The 26,076-nt window shown below is 35.8% G+C and overlaps 1 protein-coding gene across 2 annotated transcripts in view; it reads right to left on the reverse strand.

Annotated features, from left to right (window-relative positions):
- Positions 1 to 6,298: 6,298 nt before the first annotated feature.
- The window catches only part of CDK13 (cyclin dependent kinase 13), a 136,258-nt gene continuing 116,480 nt past the window's right edge, over positions 6,299 to 26,076 (reverse strand). Inside the window, exons 12-14 of one of the 2 annotated variants that reach the window (XM_055421149.2) lie at positions 18,417 to 18,622; positions 14,882 to 15,334; positions 6,299 to 14,290 (exon numbers count right to left, since the gene is read on the reverse strand). In XM_055421149.2, the coding sequence (XP_055277124.1) occupies positions 13,443 to 14,290; positions 14,882 to 15,334; positions 18,417 to 18,622 (1,507 nt within the window). In that variant the 3' untranslated portion in view covers positions 6,299 to 13,442. The remainder of the gene's footprint in view (positions 14,291 to 14,881; positions 15,335 to 18,416; positions 18,623 to 26,076) is intronic. The other variant, XM_055421150.2, reaches the window with a different exon arrangement.

The raw sequence follows: 26,076 nt of genomic DNA on the forward strand, positions 1-26,076 counted from the left end.
TGAGTCAAAAAACTTATGTCCACACAAAAACTAGCACACCAATATTTACAACAGTTTTATTCAGAAAAGTCCTTCAATAGGTAAATGGACAAACTGGTACATCCACACAATGGATTGTTATTTGCAATAAAATAAACATATCAAGTCACAAAAAGTCATGGAAGGCCCTTGAAAGTGTAACAGTTAAGTGAAAGCCAATCTGAAAAGGCTACATACTATAGAATGCCAACATGTGACAGTCTGGAAAAGGCAAACTAGGGAGACAGTAAAAAGATCAGATTGCCAGGAGTTGGGAGAGGTGGATTAAGTGGAAGGAGGAATGAACATGTACAGCGTGGGATTTTTAGGCCCTTGAAACTATCCTGTTACTGTAATGGTGGATATATGTTGTTATACATTTGCCCAGACCCATAGAATGGACAACACAAAGAATCTACTCTGATTTTAGTTAATGATGTGTCAATAATGGTTCATCAATTGTAATAAATGTACCACTAATGCAAGATGTCAATAACAGGAAACTGGAAGTGGGAGGGGGATGAGAGGGTGTGGGGGAGCTCTCTGTATTTCCTGTTCCTTTTTCTGTAAACAAACTCAAAAAAATAAAATCTGTTGATTTTTAAAGATCTGTTTTACTCCGGCTTCTGTGTGAAAACAGACTAGAAGATTGACAGACTGAAATGATTCCCAACAACCATTCAGTAAACTCCTGAAATAGTTGGGGTTAGAGATGGCCCTGATAGCAGAGCTGGATGGAAATGCACAGTTCCGAAACTGAGATTATTAATCTCACAGTTTGTCACTGTGTAATGTGTGTTAGTCGCTCAGTCATGTTCGACTCTTTGTGACCCCACGGACTGTAGCCTGCCAGGCTTCTCTGTCCATGGAATTCTCCAGGCAAGAATACTGGAGTGGATTGCCATTCCCTTCTCCAGAGGAACTTCCCAACCCAGGAATCAGACCCTGGTCTCCTGCATCACAGGCAGATTTCTTTTGTCTCTGTGTAAAGGGAAATGTAATTCTTTGTTTTTCTCTAGTTCCTTATGTCGGAGAAAGCAATGGCAAGCCACTCCAGTACTATTGCCTAGAAAACCCCATGGATGGAGGAGCCTGGTGGGCTGCAGTCCATGGGGTCGCTAAGGGTCGGACACGACTGAGCGACTTCACTTTCATTTTTCACTTTCACACATTGGAGAAGGAAATGGCAACCCACTCCAGTGTTCTTACCTGGAGAATCCCAGGGACGGGGGACCCTGGTGGGCTTCTGTCTATGGGGTCACACAGAGTCGGACACGACTGAAGTGACGCAGCAGCAGCAGCAGTTCCTTATGTATAATGTGTTAAATATTTGTATCAATGTATGCCAATGCCACAAATTGAACTGTCACTATAATCCTGTTTACTTTTAAGTATACATTTATAAAAATTCTTCAATACAAGTCATTTTAAAATAGTAAATAAATTGGTCCTCAACTTTTCATATCACCTTCTATTTGGAAAGGTTAGAAAAAAGTTTTTTCAATGCACTGACTCCCTTGCACCCACAGAGTTCTGAATATAAATTAAGGGTTGCAAGTTAGAGGCACTTGCTTAAGATTTAGGAAACAAAAGTGAATCAGAGGCCATCTTCAGTTGGCTTCTGGTTGTTACCAGTGGTTAGGAAGGCTGCAGTTTTCCTGAGATTCCAGTTTTCATTTGCCAGGTTCCTAAGGGTCTGAAGCTCCTTGTTCTAATCTCCCTGGTTCCTAGTTGCAGCTTCCCTTGTCTTCCTGTTGTCTAGATGCTGTTGCTGGAGGTGGTGTCTTACGAGTTCTAGCCTGGCCTTAAATGCAGTATCCTTCCTAGTAGACTATTTTCAGAGAGCATTCTAAGAGGCCCAACTTAGATCCTGTTCCTTCAGGTTGTCCAATGTTTTGTTTTTTTCTGGGTTTTGGTGTTTTTTTGGCCACATCGCAGGGCATGCAGAACTTCCCAGGGATTAAGCCTGCACCCCCTGCAATGGAAGCACAGTCTTCTGAACCAGTAGGGAAGTCCTCTGATGGTTTTATAAAAACTTAAATGTTTGTATTAGACCCTTCCCACTTAATACTTAAGTGAATTTTGTTTTATGCCTTTAATCCTGGAGAAGGAAATGGCAACCCACTCGTGTTCTTGCCTGGAGAATCCCAGGGACGGGGGAGCCTGGTGGGCTGCTGTCTATAGGGTCACACAGAGTCAGACACGACTGAAGTGACTTAGCAGCAATCCTGATTGGTTAAATATATAATCCATAGAGATTTTAAAAGTAAAATTTAGCTGATATCTGGAAATCCCTCTGTTTTTGGAATGAGAAATGGGAAGAAAAGAACAGAGGGATGTCCTATGAGGGTGAGGTTGTTAGGTTGTTAGGGCTTCCTCTGTGGCTCAGCTGGTAAAGGATCTACTTGCTATGAAGGAGACCTGGGTTCAATCCCTGAGTTGGGAAGATCCCCTTGAGAAGGGAAAGGCTATCCACTCCAGTATTCTGGCCTGGAGAATTTCATGAACTATACGGTCCATGGGGTCACAAAGAGTTCGACACGACTGAGCGACTTTCACTTTGATAGCTCAGTCGGTAAAGAATCCACCTGCAATGCAGGGGACCCCAGTTCAAATCCTGGGTCACGAAGATCCCCTGAAGAAGGGATAGGCTACCCACTCCAGTATTCTGGCCTGGAGAATTCCATGGACTGTGTAGACCTTGAGGTCACAAAGAGTCGGGCACGACTCAGCAATTTTCACACACTTCATTACACCAGTGTACAACATCAGTGAATGTCTGGGCCACATATACTAACCAAATGCTGCTAGGTCACTAATTTTGCGACACTTAAGAAATAAAGTAATATAAATAAGAAAGTAACTAAATAACATCAAAGCCTCTAGTTTATGAGGCTAGAATAATAGAAGACTTCAAGGAACTGTCAAGAGTTCTATTCTTTTTTTTAGGTGAGCACATTGTCTGGGATAAATACTCCAGCCCTAAAATTTCATTTCTTTTTACTTTATAATTAGGGTTAACTTTCATCATAAAGTATCAACATGCTTTTGGTTTTACCAGGTGACTCTTAACGCATATCTATAATTTAATAATGCAAAAGCAACACTAAAATAAATATTGCATATTACCTTTCCCTTTAGTCTTTAAAATTGTTATTAATCCTTTGAAAGTCATAATCCCTAATCCCTCAAGATTCAGATACCAGAGACAAGGGGCAAGAGGAGGAAACACTGCTCTTGCCATCTTTTTCCTAGCTCTTGTGACATGTGAAAGCAACTAAGAAATCAGTCACTTTTTAAGAGTGTACTAAATATCCAGTATAAAAATGCAGTGTTGCCGGATTGTCCCATTTTTTTAAACAACTTGCAACTGACAAAAATCTGGACTTTTTTACACAAACCCTCTCAGTTTTAAACTGATTTTTTAAATGTTTAAGCACTGAGTCAAACAAAATCACCTATAATCTGAATTCCAACCCTGGATCATCAGTTCATTCGAAACTTTGTTCTGAGTGATTAACAGGAAAATGTACACATTTTCAGTAAATGCTTTTTATATACTTGTTAGAACAGGGATCTGTGGGGGAAGGCGGGGAGGGAAGAGTTATTTTTTAAATTGGGATTATAATCAGTTGCGTAACTGTCATAAATATTCCCATAATATGTAGATATAAAGGAATTGTCATTGTTTGTTAACATTCTACATATTAGGGCCATTTTGAAATTCAACAGCTTATTGGGAATGAGTGATTGATTTTTTTAAAATTAATTAACACCATGGCATGAGCCTATAGAATAAGGGATGAGATTCCTGTAGAAGGATATGGTTGTATTACAAATCTTGAATTTAAAGCAGTGACAGATTTCTCAAACTTTGGCACACAGAGGAAAGACTACGTGAGAACAAAGCAAGAATGCTGTCTTGGCAGCTCTAGCAAATAAAGGAATTAAATACTGAAAATTTGAGTAGAGCAGAGAAAAAGTATTACATGATCATGTAGAGAAACAAGAGAATGAAAAGAACTAGAGAATTATGCTGTACTTTATCAGATACCCTTGATTTTAAGATACCCCATTATTTTCAGTAACACTAAAAAAGGGAAAACCTACCAATTAAAGTATGACATACCCTAGTGGCATATATAAGACATCCTCATTTCACAGATATTATGAAAATGTTTTTAGAACTGATGAAACATTTAATTGCAGTGTAATTGTTGGGTAGCCTTAAGGGCTCACATGAGGTTAGTATCGTGAAGTAAAGTGAAACTAGTGGTCATGGTTGCGTTTTTTTTCTAGCATTGTCCAGCTGCATAGGTGCAGACATATAATGGATTTAAACATTGTTTGTGGCGATTGAATTTGAACAGATTTGGCTTTTTTATGCGAATACAGGAAAGCAAGAGGGTGCCAAGGCAACTGAAGATATGTATTAGAGAGTGAGTGATTTTAATAAGAAAGGCAGTTGGAGTCAGAGTAGTAAAGTGGGCTGCAAACTTGTGGGAGGGGTTCAAAGAGTAGTATAAATAGAGTGCCTGAATTGAGACTTACTGTAGGGGTAATGTTACTGGCAGCCATAAAGTTGAAAGAATGACTAGGACAGGAGTAGCTGAGTTGAGGGGAAGATAAGATCAACAGAGGAATGGCAGAGAAAGCTAAGATTTGAAGGATCATCCACATGGATATCGAAATCAAGAAATAGGAGTGACAATGAAACAAATTAAAATCTTCAAAGAATGGGTGAGGTATCAAGGGTAGGGTATGGGGGGAGGGTGGAAGGGGAAGAACAACTCAGAGGTCAGTAAGTAACTGCAGCTGGGAGGCAAGAGTGGAGCAGTCTGATGACGCGAGCATCAAAGCTCCATAGTTTTAAAGAGCAACAAGAACATTCGGAAAGTGAAAATGAGCATCAAAAAGGACACTTAAACTCGAAGCCCAGTAGTCCAAGGGAGAAAAAACAGCCATCACTTGAGAAGGCTACAGGGCAATCAGTCCCCCCAGGGAAGAGCTGGATTTCAATCAAGCAAGAAGGCTGAGAACATCACTACACTGAGGACGGGATTCCAAGCTCAGCGGTGTTTGCCCTTTAGCATCCAGTGTTGGTGGTGAGGGCCCAGTCTGACTCTGCTTCTTTTACAATGTTATTTTCTCCATATAAATAAATGTGAAGTGCTAATAAAATTTAAAATTCTGAGATATTACTTTGATATATTTCAAGTATGACTCATCATATACTGTGCTTTGCATTCCGTGGACTTTTAATAGAAGTTTCATGTCTTTTTCAACTCTGGAACATTTTTTTCTATTTTCTATTTCTCTAAAAAAATATTTTCTATTTTTTCTATTTTCTCCATTTTCCCTATTCTCTACTTTTGGAACTGCTACCAGATGAACAGTGGGGTATCTAGATTTAGTCTCCATTTCTCAATTTTCCTTTTAAACTTTAGTAGTGAATTATAAAGAAGGTCATTTTCAACTCACTCAGTTGATATTCCAACTCACTAATTTGATCTTCAGCTGTGAATACACTATTTTACAGCCCATACATTTTGTTTACGATCAAGTTTTTAACATCCAAGAACAATAATTCTTACTTTTGTCAGCCTTTTTAAAAAACAATTAAATACAGGTAACTCTCCACCACTGCTTCAATCCTGGTCTAAGGCAGTCATGGTAATTCATCTTTTGAGCAACCTTTTGATAAGAGACAGTCTATAACAACTCAGGTAACTCCTGAAGTTCTTCATTCAAGGAATAGGTTTATGTCTTTTAAATACTTAAAGCTGAGAAGAAAAGTCTGTATACACTACAAATCAACAGAAGGTTCAAAATACAAATTTATAACAAAGGAAAAAGATTAAAAACAATGACAGCAAGGTAGCATTAAAAAAAAAAAAAAGGACAAGCAGACCAATTAACGGGACCTAGTAGCATTCAATGGAGAAGGAAATGGCAACCCACTCCAGTGTTCTTGCCTGGAGAATCCCAGGGACGGGGGAGCCAGGTGGGCTTCCGTCTATGGGGTCACACAGAGTTGGACACGACTGAAGTGACTTAGCAGCAGCAGCAGTAGCATTCAAAATGTTTTAGAAGCTTGAATAAATGGAATAAAGTTTAAGTAGTTATGAACGTGTATGTGTTGAATATACAGTGCTGAATATAGCACTGAACATATAAAGCAAAAAGCACTAGACATATAAGGAAAATATATTATAGCAGTGTAAGAATTTATTTTACATTTCTCACTCTTTGAAAAATAAGATGTTGAGAATCTCACCAGTGTTTAATGATATTATGTGACAAATTGTACCAAATGACATACTTTCTAAAGAAATATTTACAATATTTGCTTGCTTAACAGGCTAAAAAGATATCCTTAATAAACTCCCCAATGCAGACTACATATACTGACTATATGTAATATTAGAAAATGTTATTAACAAAAAAAATATATCCAATGACCTGGAAATTGAAATGCACTATTCAGAATAATCTTTGGATCAAAAAAGCAATCACATTTGCAGCCATCAAATATTAAGAAAACAATGAAAACATTCTTAACCTAAGGGATGGAAGTAAAGAAATAATCAGGGAATTTGTACAATTAAATTTTTTTTTTTAGAATTGGAAGGAAGACAAACAAATGGTCAATTATTCAACTGAAGAGGTAGTAATAAATAAGGGAATTAGGAATCAAAGTCACAATGCTAAAATAAATGAGTAGATTTTTATTCCCTGGTGCTGAGAGGACAGAAGTGGAATGGGGCAAACCCTAACTAGTCTAACAAGGGAAGAGAAAAAACAAAGAAAATAGAATAATAGACAATGTTTTTAAAACACTGAGATGATTAAGTGCAACTATATGCTAATTTTAAATATAAGATGGACTATATGATGAATTCCAGAAAAAAGAAAATTAGCAACATTTACCCAAGAAATAGAACCCTGAAAAGATGAAGGATACATGAGGAAATAGAGATATAGTGAAAGAATTACCTTCAAGAAAAAAGTCAGGTGTTTCTGGATATAAATAGAATCAACTTAAAAAAAAATCATTTGCAGGATACATAAACCATTCTAAATCAAATAAAACATGACACTATCAAAACGTGTTAGTTAAAACAAGACCTGCCTCTCATAATATGTACAGGGTTAGTCAACAGAAAACAGCAGTATTTCTAATGAATGGCTCAGTATTAGATTCTACTAAGTGGTACCTGTCATCAACAGATCAAAGGAGAAAATACTTTACAATGAAGAAACATTAAAAAAAAATGAACATTTGATCCTGATAAATGGGTTTCATAAATATTAACATAATATTTTATTTCTAATCTGTAGTTTAAATTATACATGAGTAAAACACTAAAAATTATACATTCATAAAATCAGAAATAAGAATGCCAGTTAACATATTCAATCAATTAGAATAAAGTAATGTGGCCCGTTTTTGGGTTTTTTTAATGACAGCTTTCCTATATAAACAGGTGGCTTCCCAGGTAGTGCTAGTGGTAAAGATCTGCCTGCCAATTCAAGAGATGCAGGTTTGATTCCTGGGTTGGGAACATCTCCTGGAGCAGGAAATGGCAACTTCCTTCAGTATCCCTGCCTGGAAAATTTCATGGATGGAGGAGCCTTCCAGGCTAACAGTACATGGGGCTGCAAAGAGTCAGACATGACTGAGCACAGCACATAGAAGCAGACTAGCTTAAAATACATTATTCATAACAATATGAAGAGCCCATTTCTAGAAGCAATAACAAATTTTGGAAACTCAAAAAACCAACATGTCAGAACCATAGTAAACTTTCAGAAATTTGAGGAACATACGAAGAGCAAACAAACAAAAGCCCTAGTTTAAACAACTGATAAGTTTCTAGTAAAAATCCTAAAAGGATGCCTGATGAAAGGAAGTCAAGTGATTCTGAAAGTAACAAGAAAAAAAGCGGCAGAAACACACAAGCTTTGGGAAAAGGGACAATTAAATAATCTTCTGTCTCAAATACTATTTCCTGCTATAGGTGCTACACACAGTTTATGAAGAAATAATAGAAAGGTACTTCTACCAGAAAAGACCAGGGGTGGAACATAACTGAAAGCTCAGAAACAGACCCAAATAAGACAGATGCTATTTTAAAACTAGGAATAGGATGAAACCGTTTAACAAATGCTGTTGGCATAATTAGTACAGCCATTCAAATAAAGTATAAAGTTGGACCCTTTACCTCATAAGATTTAACAATTTAACAAGAACAGTTTAGAATTAAGTGTAAAAGCAGAAAGCCAGAGAGTAAAATAAAATTGTGTAAAAAGTAAAATAACCTTGGACTAGGATAAACTTTTCTAAGAAACCAGAAGGAAAAGATGAACAGACTTGACTACATATAATTAGTAAATTTTTCTTTATCAAAAAATACACCACACTATTTTGAAGGTTACAGTTTTGCTACCCTTTATATAAAAAGCTCTTCCAAGCTACAGGGAGAAATGCCTAATAACTAAACATATGAATAGTTAATAAAAGACACCTGGCTAGCATGAATTTGAATTTCACTAGTAATCAAAGAAATACAAATGAAAATGACTTCTCACCTGTCAAACTGGCAATGATTCAAAATTTTTAAATACCCAGCATAGCTAGGTGAAAAAGGAAAGTAACAGGAATGTAAAACTTGCAAACCTTTCCTGAGGGCAACGTGGACATAGCAAAAGTTTAGATGTGTACAGTTCACACCAGCAACTCCAAGGAAATTATGTATATTTGTATGCTTCTACTTAGGTAGATTTTCCCTCACACTGTTATTTGTAACAGAAAAGTTAGAAATATTTTGTGTCTAGCAATGAGGAATTGTTATGGTTATTCTATAAAGGAGTAATTTATAATCACTAAAAAAAGAGTAGACTTGAATTACTGACAAAGACGGATTTTCACAAAATATTAAATGAAAACTAATTACAAAGCTATGGGAAGTATGATCTCATTGTTTTAAAAGATATCCATCAAAGGCAAAATATTAATAGTGGTTATCTCTGTATGTGTTCCTACATTTCTGAATATGTAAATATAAGAAGGAAAAAAAATAAGGGTTCCAGGTTTAAAGTATTGTCTGTAAAACATGACACAATGGTTATAACATGGTATATTCTTCACATCAGACAAGCTTATTTCTGAGTCTATTCTGTATATGAGGCAAGAAGAAAACAAGGATAAAAATAGCCTGGATTTTTAGGGCAGTTTATTTACAGACTATCAAATACAGTCTTTTTTTCTTTTGTTAAACAAATGGCTTATATTAAACACATTGGATTTAGGAGTTACGAGACTTTACTAAAAATTCTTGCAAAAAAAAAACACACCTTGACAACAAATTAACTTAATTGTGAAAAAAATATAAAGTGATTCACTACAGAGCCTCATTTTCAATGTGGCATTTTCAATTAGAAAATTCTTTTTCAATGGGACATTTGATACGGTGAAAGGAATAAAACCCACAAAATGTTCTTCTACATAATTCAAAGAGCAAGTTCTTTCCAATATGATCAAAATTTTGTTTTCCCCACCTTCAACTGGATCCCCTGACAGCTTTTCTCTTGATAGCTCTTATTTTTAATTACACTAGAAACAGTTTAAGAATTACAAACTTGAAAGAATTTAAAAGCAATGTTTGTAGGCCTGCTGATACCGATTTTCCTCCTACAAACAGAAAATAAGTTTAAAGATTCAGTCTTCCTATCTAATTGTTAGGTAACTATTGTCTTTAAAAAGCAAATGAGGAACCTCCCTTCTAAAGACTATCCATATATGAAAAAAACTGTCTCTATAAGCTCCTAAGTTTTCTAAAATTTTATTTGCCTATTTTTCTGAGGCCTTTTTTTAAGCTGACTTTTTAAAGTCATCTGTTAAACTAGTTGTTCAGTGTTTTAATTATTTTAACAAAAGTATTTTAACAGTTAATTTTCTCATTAAGAAATATTTACTACAGAATTTAGATATAGCTAAGAACAACCCTGGTAATCCATCTAAATCTCATTTTTCTTAGCTGTAAAGAGATGGACCAGATTTTAGACTTTGGGGACATCATATTCAGACTTTTAAAATATCAAAATCATTAACCCAGGGAATCACTGAATCTTTATTCAAATCTTTATTTCAGCTTTACCTAAAAAGAAAGGCAGGGGCCAGGTAAGGGAGCCTAGGGAGAAAAATCATCTAAAACTGGATTAAGTTCATACCATTTAGGCCATTTATCTTCTATTTTTCTTAAGAAATCTTGATACTTCTTACCAATTGAGCTGCAAACTAGTCAGATCCAATTTAAATTCTGCTTTCATTACTGAATTTTCAATTGTTCTATTTTTCCAGAACTTTGTCTCTATTCAAATTTGACTTCAAAATTTTACATAGACACATTTCTCTTACTTATGTGTAATTTAGATTCAGCTGAAGAACTGCAAATACTACTTCGCTTTTTAAAATATTCATGCTCACTATCAGTCCACTGGAAGTATTATTTAAAGCCTTTCATGTTGATTGATGTACCCCAAGTACTAGAATAGTACCTGGCACTTGGTAGGCACTGAATATTTACATAGAGTTAAGCTCTGAGTCATAGCTAAAGCCCTATCCTAATTCACATTCCACAAACTATTAATCAATAAACCCTTATCATGAGTCTTTTAAAATTTCATGGATGACTGGGACTCTCCAAAGAACAATGGTTTGAAGACTTGGGAAACATACTGAGTTACATGCAGAAAAAGCTGCTGTGTCAAGAAATACATAAGGGAATTTCACATGGGAAATAATAAATATTTTCTTCTTTTAGTAGGTCAATTTTTATATTATCATCTCATTTGCAATCTGACTTACCTGTTTCTTCCCAAAAATATTTTATGCTCCTTCAATTTCACTCAAGAATACTGATTACTGCAGTTAAAACATACAGAATTATTGATTTCATAGCCCTGCTCTTTTCATTAACCCAAATTTATTAAAGTATTAGATGATACCGAAGAAGGCATTAAGATTTTTTACTACCATATTTCATCAATTTTAAGAAGCCTTCTTCCATATAACAACATCTCTGAACTTGGGAAGTATCTTAGCCTTGAGTTGTGTTTAATTGGCAACATTTTTCCTAACTAGTGGATCTCACAATCAATGCTGTCTTAGGGTAGTATCAGGAGCTGTAGTTCAAATTTTTTACCTCAAGCAACAATTTCCTTGTCCTCCCAGCCACTTTCCCAATATAAATATATAACTGAAATGTTAGGAAAAACTATCCAAACACAATTCAATTTTATATAAAATATTTAATTTTTAAAACACAGGCTATTCATGTCACATAAATATCTTCAATTTTAGGTTAGCTGCTATGGTCAGCAGAATTATCAAGTGTGACTATTAAGAATAACTTAGATACTGTCACTTATAGGAAAGTCTAAAGCTCTAAGACTCACCATATTAAAATTCCAGATACTTGAATACTGTAGCTATTTTGCTAAATTTCAAAATATTTCTTCACTTCCTGCAATGTAGTTTTAGTATAAGTTGTTAGTATTCAAAATTCAAATAAAAGCATAATAATTTTCTTTCATTCATTTCTTTCTCAACAACAAAAAAATTCCATCAAAAGATAAAATGGTCAACTGACATCAACTCATTTTATAGCAGTAAAATGGTAAATTATCCACTTTAAAATAATCCTATTGTCACCAAACTATAATGCTTTCCATATACTGCTTTGAAATGAACGTTCACAAGTCAGATAGAGGGCACAAGATTAAAAGACTGACTTTAGAACTGGAGCAATATTCCTTCAATAACAGTTGTTCCAATTTAAGATTCCAATTACAAAATAAGTTACCAGGAGAACAATGAAAACAAAATGGTTAATCGTCATTTAGTGCTAATGGAAACACTGGTTATTTACCTTTGGTTCCTTTCTAGGATTACTATAATGGTACATGTGTTTGAGTGTGCACAAAAAGACTTGACACCATTACAGTTTAAATAAGGGTTAGGCCATCATTCTAAAATGAACTAAAATATTAAGTTACTCTAGGTGTGGCAGATGTTGTAGTAAACCTTACAGAAAGTGAGAGAGAGAATAAGAGGGTTTTTTGCACTAATTTTTCTTTTTACTTCAATAAATTCAATCTAGGCAATGTTTCTAGTTAACCAGTAAAGCGAACAGAGTTAACTTTATGTTAAATGGCAATTATATAATTTAAAAAGTGGTGTTTGCCACCCCTCCCCCCATGAACTTTAACTGAATTATGCAAATTGTTATTAATCCTTGTTTCTTTGCTATTGCCCTCCAATTACCCATAACAAAAGGAAATAGGGACAATGTAGCAGCCTGAAAGAAAATGATACTCTAAAATGCTCATTTAGCTATTACTTTCCACCATTTAAATGACAAAACTTTTTAGAACTTTTTCTCAGAAGTAACACAACGTGCTGATGGGAGCTGGACTGTTATTCTCTGCTCTCACTCCCCTGTCAAGAGAAGGTGGTGTTGGAAGGTAACACAGTTCAAAGAAAAGGAGAAACTGTGACAGGTAGAGGGAATGGACCTAACAGGAACTGAACAGGCAGCCCCTGGACACTTGAGAGCTCTTTGCCTCTTCAATACAATACATTGATTCCCTTTAGAAGACAAATGGGTGTAAAGGTTAACTACTTTTTCAGACCTTAAGCTTACCTGTTAAGGCACTTACTTACCCTCCCCACCCCACCCATATTTTTCATATAAAACCCACTATTTTGTTTGAATGCATTTTGCTAGGCTATGATAATCTGCAAAATAAAACAAAAATAACATTGACCATTTTTTTTTATATAAAACTGTTGCATCAAGAGAAAGGTTGTGTTTTATTTTCTGAAATGAGCACAAAGTACACCTTTCACAATAACACTGAAAGCAGGTGCAAAGACTGACAGTGACCTTTGACTAAAGGTAGCTTTGTAAAAAGAAAAATACCAAATAAATCAGTGCCCTTTCTGATTGTTGTAAAACTGGAGCGGGGAGGGGCTGGGTGGTTGTTACATAAAAGTTGGTCCAAACTTACAAAAAAGCACAAATGTGCATAGTTCAGAAGATCTGCAAGAGGGCCATAAAAGACTTTTATGTCCCTAAGATTAGCATCCACTTAAAACTGCAAGAATACAAAATAAAATCATTAACTAGAATTTGTGAAGATGTACAATCAATAGATCTAGGTTTTAGAACAGGATGAATTTAAGCAAAGGTGGTTTTTTTTGTCTTTTTTTTTTAACTATTGTATGCAAGACCCTTTTCCACATAAAAATAAAGCTGTTGTTGAATTAATATTATTCAAGTCTCTTGGATTGCTGCTTTAAATTGCAGCTAGAAAAGTCTTTCCAGATAAAAATGATGTGCCTGAGGAAAAACAGATACTCAGTATGGTAACCCTCTGCCTCGACCTCTGCCAGCTGATGTGCTAATGTGTCCCCTGTATCCTTGTGAATACCCAGGTCCTTGGGCAGGAGAAGTCCACGTCTGTCCATGCATGAGGCCATGGCCACCTGGGTTTTCCTGCAAGTTACCACCATAGTTATAGTTGTGCATCTTTGCTGGCAAAGGATGAGTACTCTCTGGCCCTGTGGAAGGGTCACTGCTGTTTGCCAGCACTGCAATGGGGCCATGGCTATATTCAAATCTATGGTCCTTGTCTCCACTAAACAACATGGGACCTGTATTGAGGTAAATGTCTCCATATCCAGCTACCGAACTGGGAAATGACTCGGAAAAGGCAGAAGGCTGAGGCGGACCACCAGAATGAGATGAAGTAGTACTGTAGTTATCCAAGGACTGAATATCTGAGTTTCCCATGAAGCTACGTCGTTCCAATGGTGGAGCAGAGGCGCTTCCAAGACCGTCATTGCTAACATAAGGAGCAGAAGAGAAAGAAGAGGATCCAAAATTGTCCTTGTAGTCTGAAGAAGGTACATAAGTATCTCCTGCTTGGTAATCAATACCACTTTCTCTTTTGGGGTCATCCTGGGGCTGATGCTGAGCAAGGAGCTGTAACAGGGCTGCTTTTACTCCGGCATGAGGGTCAGTTAACGAACTAGTGGTGGGTACATGCTGGTTTTCTGTCCGGTAATCTAGATCTTCTTCAGTGACTGGCGGTGGTTCTGGAGGTTCAGGAGGTCGCTGATCAGGAGGCAGAATACGAGGCCGGTCCGGTTCTGGTGTGAGCTCCAATAGCCTCATATCTTGGTGCTGGATCAGGTCATCTTGCCCTAAGTAAAACAAAGCAAAAAACAGAGTTGAAAGTTACCATGGAAAACAAAATTTTCAAACTACTCAATGTTTCCTAAACCACATAAGAAGTTCCATCTCTGGCAAAAAAAACAACAAACCAACCAAAAACTGAAACAAAAACCACTCAAAAGTCAAATGAAAAATTAAAAGGTATATGTAAGTACTAACATTGCCTGCTACCATTTGAGTTTATGGTGACAGAAAAATTTTATTGTATTTGATTTGTAAAAGTCATCTCAAATGTACCTATCTATGGCTTGAACAAAAGCTACTTACTATATATGTAAAGTTTCTGCTTCGGTTAATCATCCAGTTATAACTGGAGTAAAAGATTATTTTTTTAGCACAGATTACATGAGAAACATCTACAGCATTCATATGCATTCTACTACCCACAGACAATTAAAGAATCAATTCCTAGGAGTATACAGACTAAGAAGCCAACCAGTAACCTGAGTATTTTCAGGACATCAGCTAGCAAAGCTAAACAATACACATTAGAGATAATCATCAACAGCAAGAAAAGAGTGAGAGAAGCCAGGTCCGTGGTCTGCTGTCTGCACACTCACCCGACGCCGGCGTGCTAGGTTCTGGAGGCGGCCGGAGCTGTAATGGTGCTTCATGTCCCGACCCATTTTCCCTCTCTTCCAGCAGCACGTCTTTCTGCTTTGACTGCTGAGCCTTTATTAACTGAGTCAACAGAACCGCAAATGCGCTCTGCACAGCCGCCTGGGCCGCATCAGGCTCCACTTTAGGCTGCATGTTCTGAGAAGAAGGCTGAATTCCTCCCAATGGTTTCGAAGACTCCTGTTGTGGTGTTGATGGATCTGTCTGTTTTTCACCTGTTGCCAAAATTCCAGCAGGAAGGTTTATTTTATTTAGCTGCTGCTGAGTCTCAGAGTTTACCTTAATGTTCAACACTTGGACAAAATCAGCCATATTAACACTTGTTTTAGACTGTAGTAGGTTTAGCAGAATTGCCAATTCACTGTGGTTTAACTGCTGTCCAGGGCCTGTTTTTACTAAAGACAAAATTTGTATTGGTTAGAATTGCCATCATTCACAGCTCCCCCTCCCCACAAAATGCCTCTGTATTACCATATTAAAATGTACATGTGTGAGACAGTGTTTAAGAAATACTGTGAAAAGGGAATCTTATTCTAGTTCAATTTCATGTACATTTAAGATGTTAAGTGCACATAAGTTAAAAGAAAAAGAACTGCAGCCCATTTTGAATAAATTATCTTTAAGGGTAAATACTTCAAACGGAAAATCAAGACCAGCATTAGAAGCCCATACTGTAGACATGACCAGGAAATCGCACCTGTGAATGGGCACTGGTGATGATGACAGCTACAATTTCAGGTTACTCTCTGAGCATATCCTTTATTCCTCCCAACAACCGTATAAGGCATGCTTAATTACTGGCCCCACTTTTAAAAAAACAAACAAAAAAAAAACTGAAGAAGAAACTGGCATCCAGAGAGACTAAATAACTTGCTTAAGGTCACAAACTCTCTAAGTGGCAGAAATGAGATTTGAACCCAGATATTCTGATTCCAGAGTTTCAACTTTTAACCATTTTCTATACTGCTCACCTAAAATAATGCTTCTTTTTTAAGAACCTAACCTTATCTTTGCAGTAAATCCAAACTGGATTTTATAGACTGTCTGATATAATGTCTTTTATTCACATTGCTTTTATTTAAAGTTAAGCCCTCTGGGTAAATTAGGAACTTTTACAGAAGCATGCATATCATGTAAATATATATGTGTGTGCTTAGTCACTCGGTCGTGTCCAACTTTTTGCAACCTTTTGGACTGCTGCCCACTGGGTTCCTCTGTCCGTAGGATTTTTCAGGCAAGAATACTGGAGTGAGTTGCCATTTCTGACTCCAGGGGATCTTCCCTACCTAGGGATCAAACCCATATCTCCTGCGTCTCCTGCATTGCAGGAAGGTTCTTTATCCACTGAGACATCAGGGAAGCCCATTTACATATAACATAGCATTAACTCATCACCTATAAAACAGGTTGTCTTTCTTTTTCTAATTTTCTATTTAGACTTGTGAAGGTTTATGTAGGTTCTTATGCAAACTTACCTGAGTCATACATAACAAGAAGGCCCTGTATGTAATACTATGTACATTAAGTGATAATACAGATACTGATAAGCAATTTCTATAACCACAGATAACAGACTAATAGAATTCTAAGATGAAAAAGTGATGATTAATTCTATTTTTAATATATTCTCTTTACATATTTTAGATATTTATTATTTCTTACTATTTTTTTAGATTAATTGAAAACAAATTCTTGCGAGGTCTTATGATCTGCATGTATTATTAAGGAATTGTGCTTGTTTGCTACCCCATAAGAGCCAACTTTCCTCATTTTCCCTTTCGTTTCTCTATTAGCAGATGCAGTCTCCATGTAAGCTCAGAGTACACTTTAACTATGGTGTCTCATCTACAGAAAGGACATTTTTAGTTCATGACACTTACTGATGATGTAAAAAAAAAAAAAATGGAGCTAAGAAGATTCATTCCTATTTCACAAAAAACTAGAATAATAGCGACAGTTTGAACAGAGAAGAAAGAAATATAAGGGAAAAAAATGAAACTCTACCATTAACAGAGTTGTAAACATGTAAAGCTAAGAAATAATACAAAATGAGCCCAGATTTCATTTTTAATCAGCTAAAACAGAGTGCAATAACTATCTTCTATTCCACTAGGCTTGCCAGTGGAATAAGGACATCAGTTCCATGAAGAAAAGTAGAAATAAAGACCTGGTATTTTTCTTAAGGAATATGACAACTGTTACCTGGGACAAGTGACCACCATCCAAGTTACTTTTAATCATCTCAAAGCTTTTTTTAGTAGTAGATGGTATATAAAACAAGTGACACAAACACGAAACAAGAAAACTTCTGTTGTTTCTCTTTTGCCTTTCTCCAAGTTTTACTATTTTAAACATGAAGGGAAATGATATTGAACTTGATATAGATAGCCCTCACTTTGTACAACAAAGGTGTTTTCTCCTAAGCTATGAATATCAAGTATTTTCATGTACAAGGGGAATTCACTATTTCAAGAAACTCTGAAGAATACTTCTGAAAAACAAGTAATTAATTTTCATTTTTAAAGTAACATTAACACTTTATGTAGTCTGATCAAGGTCAAGTCTAAGCTTGTAGATTACATGAGAAAGTATTAATCTTCCTCAAGCTTTCTCAGCTAGTCTACTCTATATTTATACTTAACCACCAAAAGTTCAGTCTGATCCACAGATCTGTTTTAATCAACTAACTCATCGGTCAATATTTACTCATCTCTTAGTAAGTTTAAGACTATTTTTCATGTTTAATAAAACACCACACACAATGTATTTATTTCTTATCATATCTGTCCTCATAAAAAAAATTAAAGTGAAAGTTTCCTGGATTCTTGAGGTAAAATGAGGGAGTGGATTCTTTTTTTTTTTAATTGTTAACTAAAAGAGAGAAAAAACACTTCTAACAACACTGAAGAGATTGATTTCTCATAAAAAAGCTTACTCTTGTAACAATGAATCAGAGGAAAAAATTTAAGTTTCCTCAAAATACCCTTCTTTATCATACTTCAAATCATTTTGGACACAATGTCAGATTCCAGTCTTTTAGATTCTGTAATAGAGTGAGAAATACTTTAAAACTGACCTGAGGACATTATAAACAGTGTGAAAGAGCTCTTAGTATGATTTCTGGCTGTTTTCTTGTATCTTTCTTCCTCATCCTTAGAAGCATCCACAGACACTGAATGTGGGGCCTCAAAAGGCAGCGTCAGTAAAAGATCTCCTGGCACTTGCACCAGGGGCAAAAGTCTGACCAATCACTAGTCATATGTAATCTGATACAGTTTATAAATTAATCTTACCTTGAGAGCGCTTAATATTATGTTGCTATAGCAGTGAAACATCTGTACTAGCACAATCAAATAATAAGGAAATGTCAAATTCAGTGCTCAACTTTTAGCCACAAGAGCTTTAACACTACAGCAATATAGTTAATGGCAACCACAAAACAATGTGAAGCAAACCAACCCATGAAGTATTACTGACCAGGTGCTACATTCGAGTTGCCCTGAGATTTCAGCTGTGAAGACGGCAGCACACTCTGAGGTGTGCTAGCTCTGCTGTCATCCATGCCCAGAGACAAGTCCTTTCTGGGGGCTTTAATTGTGGAAACATCATCAGTCATGCCCATCTGCTTCTGTCGTCTTCGCTTTTTACTCCATAACTCATGACAATCTTGCCATAATGGAAGGCTGGGGGAAAAAGTATTAAATTGTTTGTCAATGGCATCTCTAAACAACAACAAAATGCTAATACTTAGCGTTTGCTAATATACAGCAAATATATAGCGAAATGCTAATAAACAGCACCAAAGCTGCCACCCCCACTCCCCTGCAAGTTTTCTTGAAGATTTCACACACAGGTCTTATAAACTCCTCCAACACAAATCATCCAAGTCTAACCTATACAGACAAACTGTTTTTCTGTGGCTTCTGTATAATCAATGAATAACTTATTAAAACTATGAATGAAGAGTAAATATTCATAAAAAAGTAGGTTACTATTATCTTTGGTGCAATCTTTTAAAGCCAATTCTCACACTGTACATTATACACTGAATAGGACATGAAAAAAAAGGTGAAAAATATGCCACTTGCAGAAAATAAACACAGAATTAAAAAGTAACAGAGGCTAGGACATAACGTTTGTGAAAAACTTTCTAGTACAAGCTTTTTACTTTTTGATATCCTCTTATTTGTTTCTATAATCAAATGCTCTAGAATTAAACTGATGCTAAAGAGGAGTTTCAAAAACAGATTGTAATCCAGGCTTATCACTTATACTAATCATTGAGAGTTTTGAATAACTAGCAACTATCAAAGTTATCCACAATTCTGAAACATTTTTTGTGTAATTTCACAGAATTCACAACACTGAAGAATAACTTTTGCTTTAAAAAGACATAAATATTTGATTTATAAATATTTTCTTCTTACCCTAATAAAAAATCCAATAGGAAGTTACTATGATATCTATTTTAAAGATAAGAAAATTGAGGCTTGGAAAGGTTAATAAACTTGCCCAGAATATCTATAAATTCCCTTAAGCAGCCCCAACCTAGTCTTCAACCTGGATATGTTTACCTCTAGGGATACAAGAATATTTTCTGATGGAATATACCTGAAATTGTTCTAAAAGTTCCATATTCATGTGTCCGCTTTCCTAAAACTGATCTTTGAGAAGGGCCTGCATGTTCAGAAAGTTCTTTCACACGTCCTCTTTCACAGTTTTATCTCATGTTATAAAATAAAGGCATATGCAACTATATTGTCGAATCTTAGCAATATAATATTAAGTTAAAGAAAAGTCATTCCCAAAAGATTACGAACAGCATGACATTTTCATAAAATTAAAAGCAACTAAAATTGTAAAATATAACTTTTTATGATTACATTTAGATGGCAACAAAATGTATATACAAAAGAAAACAGGGATGATGGTTACCTCCAATGGAGGAAGGCAAGGTGGGGGATAGGTCATGGGCAGAGAGGATACGATATGAGTAAAGTAAGTTATTGTCAAGGTTCAAGCTTTTATTCAGTAAGTTCATGGCTGCTTATTAACATCATTTAAAATAACTAATTAAGTGACTAAAAGAATAAAAGAGAGCCATGCATGGACCAACGATGAGTGACACAAGAATTATGATTAAACCAAGTCTATGCACCTGAGGTCCAAAAACAAAACAAAGGCATACCTCTCAGTCATCTTACTATGATGCATTGCCTCAGCGTGTAAAAACCTCCTGGAGTAACAAACAAAGGGACAATTTGAAATATTGATACTGGGAAGCTTTAAGGCATCATAAACCTGCCAAAGACTTTCCTTTCTGTATTTGTGTCTGTGTGTGTGTGTGTCTGTACATACGTGTGTTATAAGGTACGTAACCTTAGCCACTGTTGGGGTTATTCTGAATTCAGACACACTGCAGTACTGTAGTAAGGAGGCTAGAGTGATTTTATTTTTTCCATGCTGATGTTTAGAGAATGCATTGCTCTTGTGGGAGAGTCCCATGAGAAGAAAGCAAAGAAACCCACTAAAAAGGGATTTTGTTCCCTTCCACAATTTAAAGGTAAGAGATTTGTTGTGGATGATCTCAACACTAGGAAAGATAAACATTACCCAACAAATAGTAATAGGTTAGTGATGCTATTAGGTGTACTGGGAATGTTTCCAGGACAACCAAATTTTTAATGTGCTTTTTTCTAAACGTTCAAACACAGGCTCAGGCACTTACTTACTGTGTCTCCTAGGCAAGTAACTTGACCTCTGTGCCTCACTTTCCTTATCTTTAAAAACAGAGTTAACAAAACAACCTACCTTGTGGAGTAGAAGTAAATGTATGTTAACATATGTATGCACCTGGATAGTGCCTTTCACACAGCAAGCATTATATTCATGTTTCATCATTCAGAAAGGTAGTTTCAAAGTATTTTGTATTTAATTATATCACAAAATATTTATTCCACTTACAGTTGATCATATTTATCTTATGAACTGTTTAAAGCCTTTTACTTGCTTTTAAGGAAATATAAAATTATAGACTAGCTGCTAGCCTAATCCTCTTTTTAGCAAAGTCCACTATTTCATTAAATACATTAAAAAAGTTTGACAGGATATCTAGTAAAATTAATGAAATTTATTTTTAATACCATACTCATTTGATTATTCCTAAAAAACTGTTAACAAGAGTTTAATACATATGCTATTTCCCAAAGGAATACCAATGTCTTTCTTTATAGTTCTCACCTTCACATTTTACAATTTTAACTACCATTACATAAGAAAATAATAAAGAGATATGTTATACAACTTATATAGCCTTTTACTTAAATATTAGATCAATATCATCATAATTTCAACCCAACTGCTTTAGTGATGTACCTAATGGGCTTCCCTGGTGGCTCAGAGGTTAAAGCGTCTGCCTGGAATGCAGGAGACCCGGGTTTGATCCCTGGGTCTGGAAGATCCCCTGGAGAAGGAAATGGCAACCCACTCCAGTACTCTTGTTTGGAGAATCCCATGGAGGGAGGAGCCTGGTGGGCTACAGTCCATGGGGTCGCAAAGAGTCGGACACGACTGAGCAACTTCACTTCACTAACAAAGATAAATCCCATAATTTATTACTGGTTGAACAGAATGTTCACCAAAATGTGTACTAAAATGTTTATTTTTAATGGAAAAATATATTCCAGTGTGTTCTGATAAACATTAAATCAATTTAGGTTATGTGTTTGACAGTATGAACAGAGTTTTCTATTAGGTTATGTGGCAAATATTTCCCATAAATCAAATGGGATGCACCTATAGTTTCAAGATTCTGACAAAAGCATATATTTTTAATATATAGTAAGAAATACAATTTAACAAATGCATTAATTGGTTAAGTAGCACTGAAATTACATGTTGACTTCCTAAGTGCAAATAAAAGAAAAAGTATAAGAAGTCATGTAATAAATATTGGTAAAGTTCTTTGGTTTATTCTCTCAAAACTTGAAAATAAATGATTAATGACTGGTTAAGCAATCTTTTGCAAGTCATGTGGTTTCTAATTCTTTACTGTCAAGAAAATTATCTTAAGAAAGAATCTTAAGATGACATCTGAAAGGTCATTAAAATAATTTTCGATGACAAAGCACTGTGATCTTGGGACATAATATGTAAGAAGTTCAAAAAACTCAGTGATTTAACTATGACAAAACTCCATCCAGTCTCAAATGCTTATTTTAAAAGGGGACTTAAAAAATTTTTACAATTACCATTAATGTGGAACTACATCTCATTCTAGAATATGTAACATTAATTAATAGGTATGCAAATCACTTGAAAAAAAATCTCAACTCTATTTCATTAAGGTTGCATCTCCAATAAAATCTACTATGAGCTTCTTTCCTTTAACTAAAATATGCACTACTGATTAAGAAGAAAATGCCTTATAGTCAGAGGAAATTTTTAAATTCAATTCCCACTCATATACATATACTTGTTTTAAAGAAGTACAACAGGGTAATCAATAAAATATTTTCAAGCATAAATATATACATTAAAAACCTGCAGAAGCAATGTAAGTTCATCCATTCCGTTCCGTCGCTCAGTCGTGTCCGACTCTTTGCGACCCCGTGGACTGTAGCCTACCAGGCTTCTCCGTCCATGGGATTCTCCAGGCAAGAATACTGGAGTGGGTTACCATTTCCTTCTCCAGGGGATCTTCCCGACCCAGGGACCGAACCCGGGTCTCCCGCATTGGAGGCAGACGCTTTAACCTCTGAGCCACCAGGGAAGCCCAATGTAAGTTCATACACACACACAAAAACCCAATGATGTCCAATTGTTGAAAAGTCTCTTCATACATTTCTAACTGAATATTGATTAATATCAAATGCTAAGGTATTCTGATTCCACTAGATACATTTACAAGATAACTGCTGTATTTAAAAGTGTCTACAATTACACACTGAAAGTTGTATCTTCTCTAACTATTTAAACCCTTGATTTTAAAAGTTTAGATGGCAGTTTTAAATGTGCTCAATCCAGTTTTACCAGAATTTTTTTATGTAGACCACTTAAACCAAGATATCAATTTAGTACTACCAATAATGGGAGAAAAATTACATTATACTCCTCTTGATGTGATACAGTAGGAAATACATATCATCACCCTAAGTAGTATCCTTTCCAAAAAAACCAAAAAACAGAAATACGCTCCAATTACTGGTAACACTAGTTCTGATCATGAGGAAGTAATTAAAGCCAGACTGTAGAATGCTTTATAAAATAGCTAGCTCATCAAAAATGTCAATGTCATAAAAGTCTTCCCTGGAGACTGAAGAGACACGACAACTAAATGCAATGTGTGAGCTTGGAATAAATTCTTCACCCAAAGAAGCAAACTAAAACAAAACAAACAAAAACCGGAGTATAAAGGCGATTATTGGGCCAACTAGAGAAATTTGAGATATTTGAATTTAAATATCTATAAATTAAATCTTTAAATGTTAAATTTCCTGTGTTTCATAATGATATTGTAGTTATACAGAATAAAGTCCTAGTTCTTATACATAACATGGTGAATGTGAAATGTTATTTTCACAATAATCAAATAGTTCAGGAAAAAAGATACAGAGTGATAAATATGTCCAAATATCAGTTAAGTGTTGAATCTAGATGAAGGATATATGAATGCTCATTGTATTATTCTGTTTTTCTGTACAGAGTTGAAAATTTTCGAAATCAAAAGTTAAAAGGGGTACTAAAGCCAAAATTTCAAGACAGCTCACATATACTATAAGCCAGAAAAAAACAAAATCCATGAAACAATTCAACAGTGAGTGATTCAGGTTCCTCAGCATGTCAGATGATAGATCCTTTCTGCCTTTCAAAACATCTCACAAAGGCTATTCACATACAGTTCAATAAAAAAACTAAAGCCGAGTATGATGGATCTCACAGAACTGTAGTAAGACCAGTTTCATTAATTAAGTGGAAGAGTCAGGATTTGAACTCCAAAGTCATGTTTGTTCATTCACAATATGCTGTTATTACATACACACTTTGTTATTATAGGAACAGGTTTGCTTTTATGACACTCATCATCATTTTCAAAATTACTAACAAAATCTCTACAAACTTTCCAAGTTCTATCGAGGAGAATGAAATGGACTGCTTTATCCCCTTCCCCAAATCAATCCTAGAGAAATTACAGGAACCACAAAGGAGTGAAAGAGTCAAGAACTCAGCCATTCCGACTCCCAAACTCTATGCATTTCCTGCCTCCCAACCCCCAGCAACAGACAGTAAACTAATTCTATACAGGCTTTTGACACTAATATTCTTTCACTCAGTGATAAGAATTTTCTATTGTATAGTCTGCTAAGGAGTATTTCAGAACCTCTTTTTGTTATAGAACTAACTCAAATTTGATAGCTTGCTTCACCCTTTACTAGATTTGTATTCTTGGGCAAGTTTCTTAACCTCTCTGAACCTGTTTGCATCTCTGTAAAATGGTGATAATAATACTCACTTCCTAAGATTATAAAGATTAATGTACTAAATGAGAAATGCTTAGCATAGCACTCAAGATTTTAGCTACAGCAAGTAATACTGATAGAAGCAGTACTACAATAGCAGCAGTGGTGACTTTTTTTAAAAAGTTGAACTACATAAATAAAATTAGCTACAGGAAAGCTGCTTTTGCTGGTCTGATGTTTAGCTGAACATTTGATGTGCAAATTATATGTACTACTACTACACATGGACATCACCAGATGGTCAACACTGAAATCAGGCTGATTATATTCTTTGCAACCAAAGATGGAGAAGCTGTATACAGTTAGCAAAAAGAAGACCAGGAGCTGACTGTGGCTCAGATCAGAAATCCTTATTGCCAAATTCAGACTTAAATTGAAGAAAGTAGGGAAAACCACTAGACCATTCAGATATGACCTAAATCAAATCCCTTATGATTATACAGTGGAAGTGAGAAATAGATTTAAGGGACTAGATCTGATAGATAGAGTGCCTGATGAACTCTGGATGGAGGTTCGTGACACTGTACAGGAGACAGGGACCAAGACCATCCCCATGGAAAAGAAATGGAAAAAAGTGAAATGGCTATCTGAGGAGGCCTTACAAATAGCTGTGAAAAGAAGAGAAGCGAAAAGCAAAGGAGAAAAGGAAAGATGTAAGCATCTTAATGCAAAGTTCCAAAGAATAGCAAGGAGAGATAAGAAAGCCTTCCTCAGTGATCAATGCAAAGAAATAGAGGAAAACAACAGAATAGGAGAAACAAGAGATCTCTTCAAGAAAATTAGAGATTCCAAGGGAACATTTCATGCAAAGATGGGCTCGATAAAGGACAGAAATGGTATGGACCTAACAGAAGCAGAACATATTAAGAAGAGGTGGCAAGAAAACACAGAAGAACTGTACAAAAAAGATCTTCACGACCAAGATAGTCACGATAACGTGATCACTGACCTAGAGCCAGACATCTTGGAATGTGAAGTCAAGTGGGCCTTAGAAAGCATCACTACGAACAAAGCTAGTGGAGGTGATGGAATTCCAGTGGAGCTATTTCAAATCTTGAAAGATGGTGCTGTGAAAGTGCTGCACTCAATATGCCAGCAAATTTGGAAAACTCAGCAGTGGCCACAGGACTGGAAAAGGTCAGTCTTCATTCCAATCCCAAAGAAAGGCAATGCCAAAGAATGCTCAAACTACCGCACAATTGCACTCATCTCATGCGCGAGTAAAGTCATGCTCAAAATTCTCCAAGCCAGGCTTCAGCAATATGTGAACCGTGAACTTTCAGATGCTCAAGCAGGTTTTAGAAAAGGCAGAGGCACCAGAGATCAAATTTCCAACATCTGCTGGATCATGGAAAAAGCAAGAGAGTTCCAGAAAAACATCTATTTCTGCTTCATTGACTATGCCAAAGCCTTTGACTGTGTGGATCACAATAAACTGTGGAACATTCTGAAAGAGATGGGAATACCAGACCACCTGACCTGCCTCTTGAGAAACCTGTATGCAGGTCAGGAAGCAACAGTCAGAACTGGACATGGAACAACAGACTGGTTCCAAATAGGAAAAGGAGTACGTCAAGGTTGTATATTGTCACCTTGCTTATTTAACTTATATGCAGAGT

Source organism: Moschus berezovskii, chromosome 3 (assembly GCF_049115385.1).
Source record: "Moschus berezovskii isolate FMDL1 chromosome 3, NW_MosBer_1.0, whole genome shotgun sequence".
In the NCBI taxonomy this organism is placed as follows: domain Eukaryota; kingdom Metazoa; phylum Chordata; class Mammalia; order Artiodactyla; family Moschidae; genus Moschus; species Moschus berezovskii.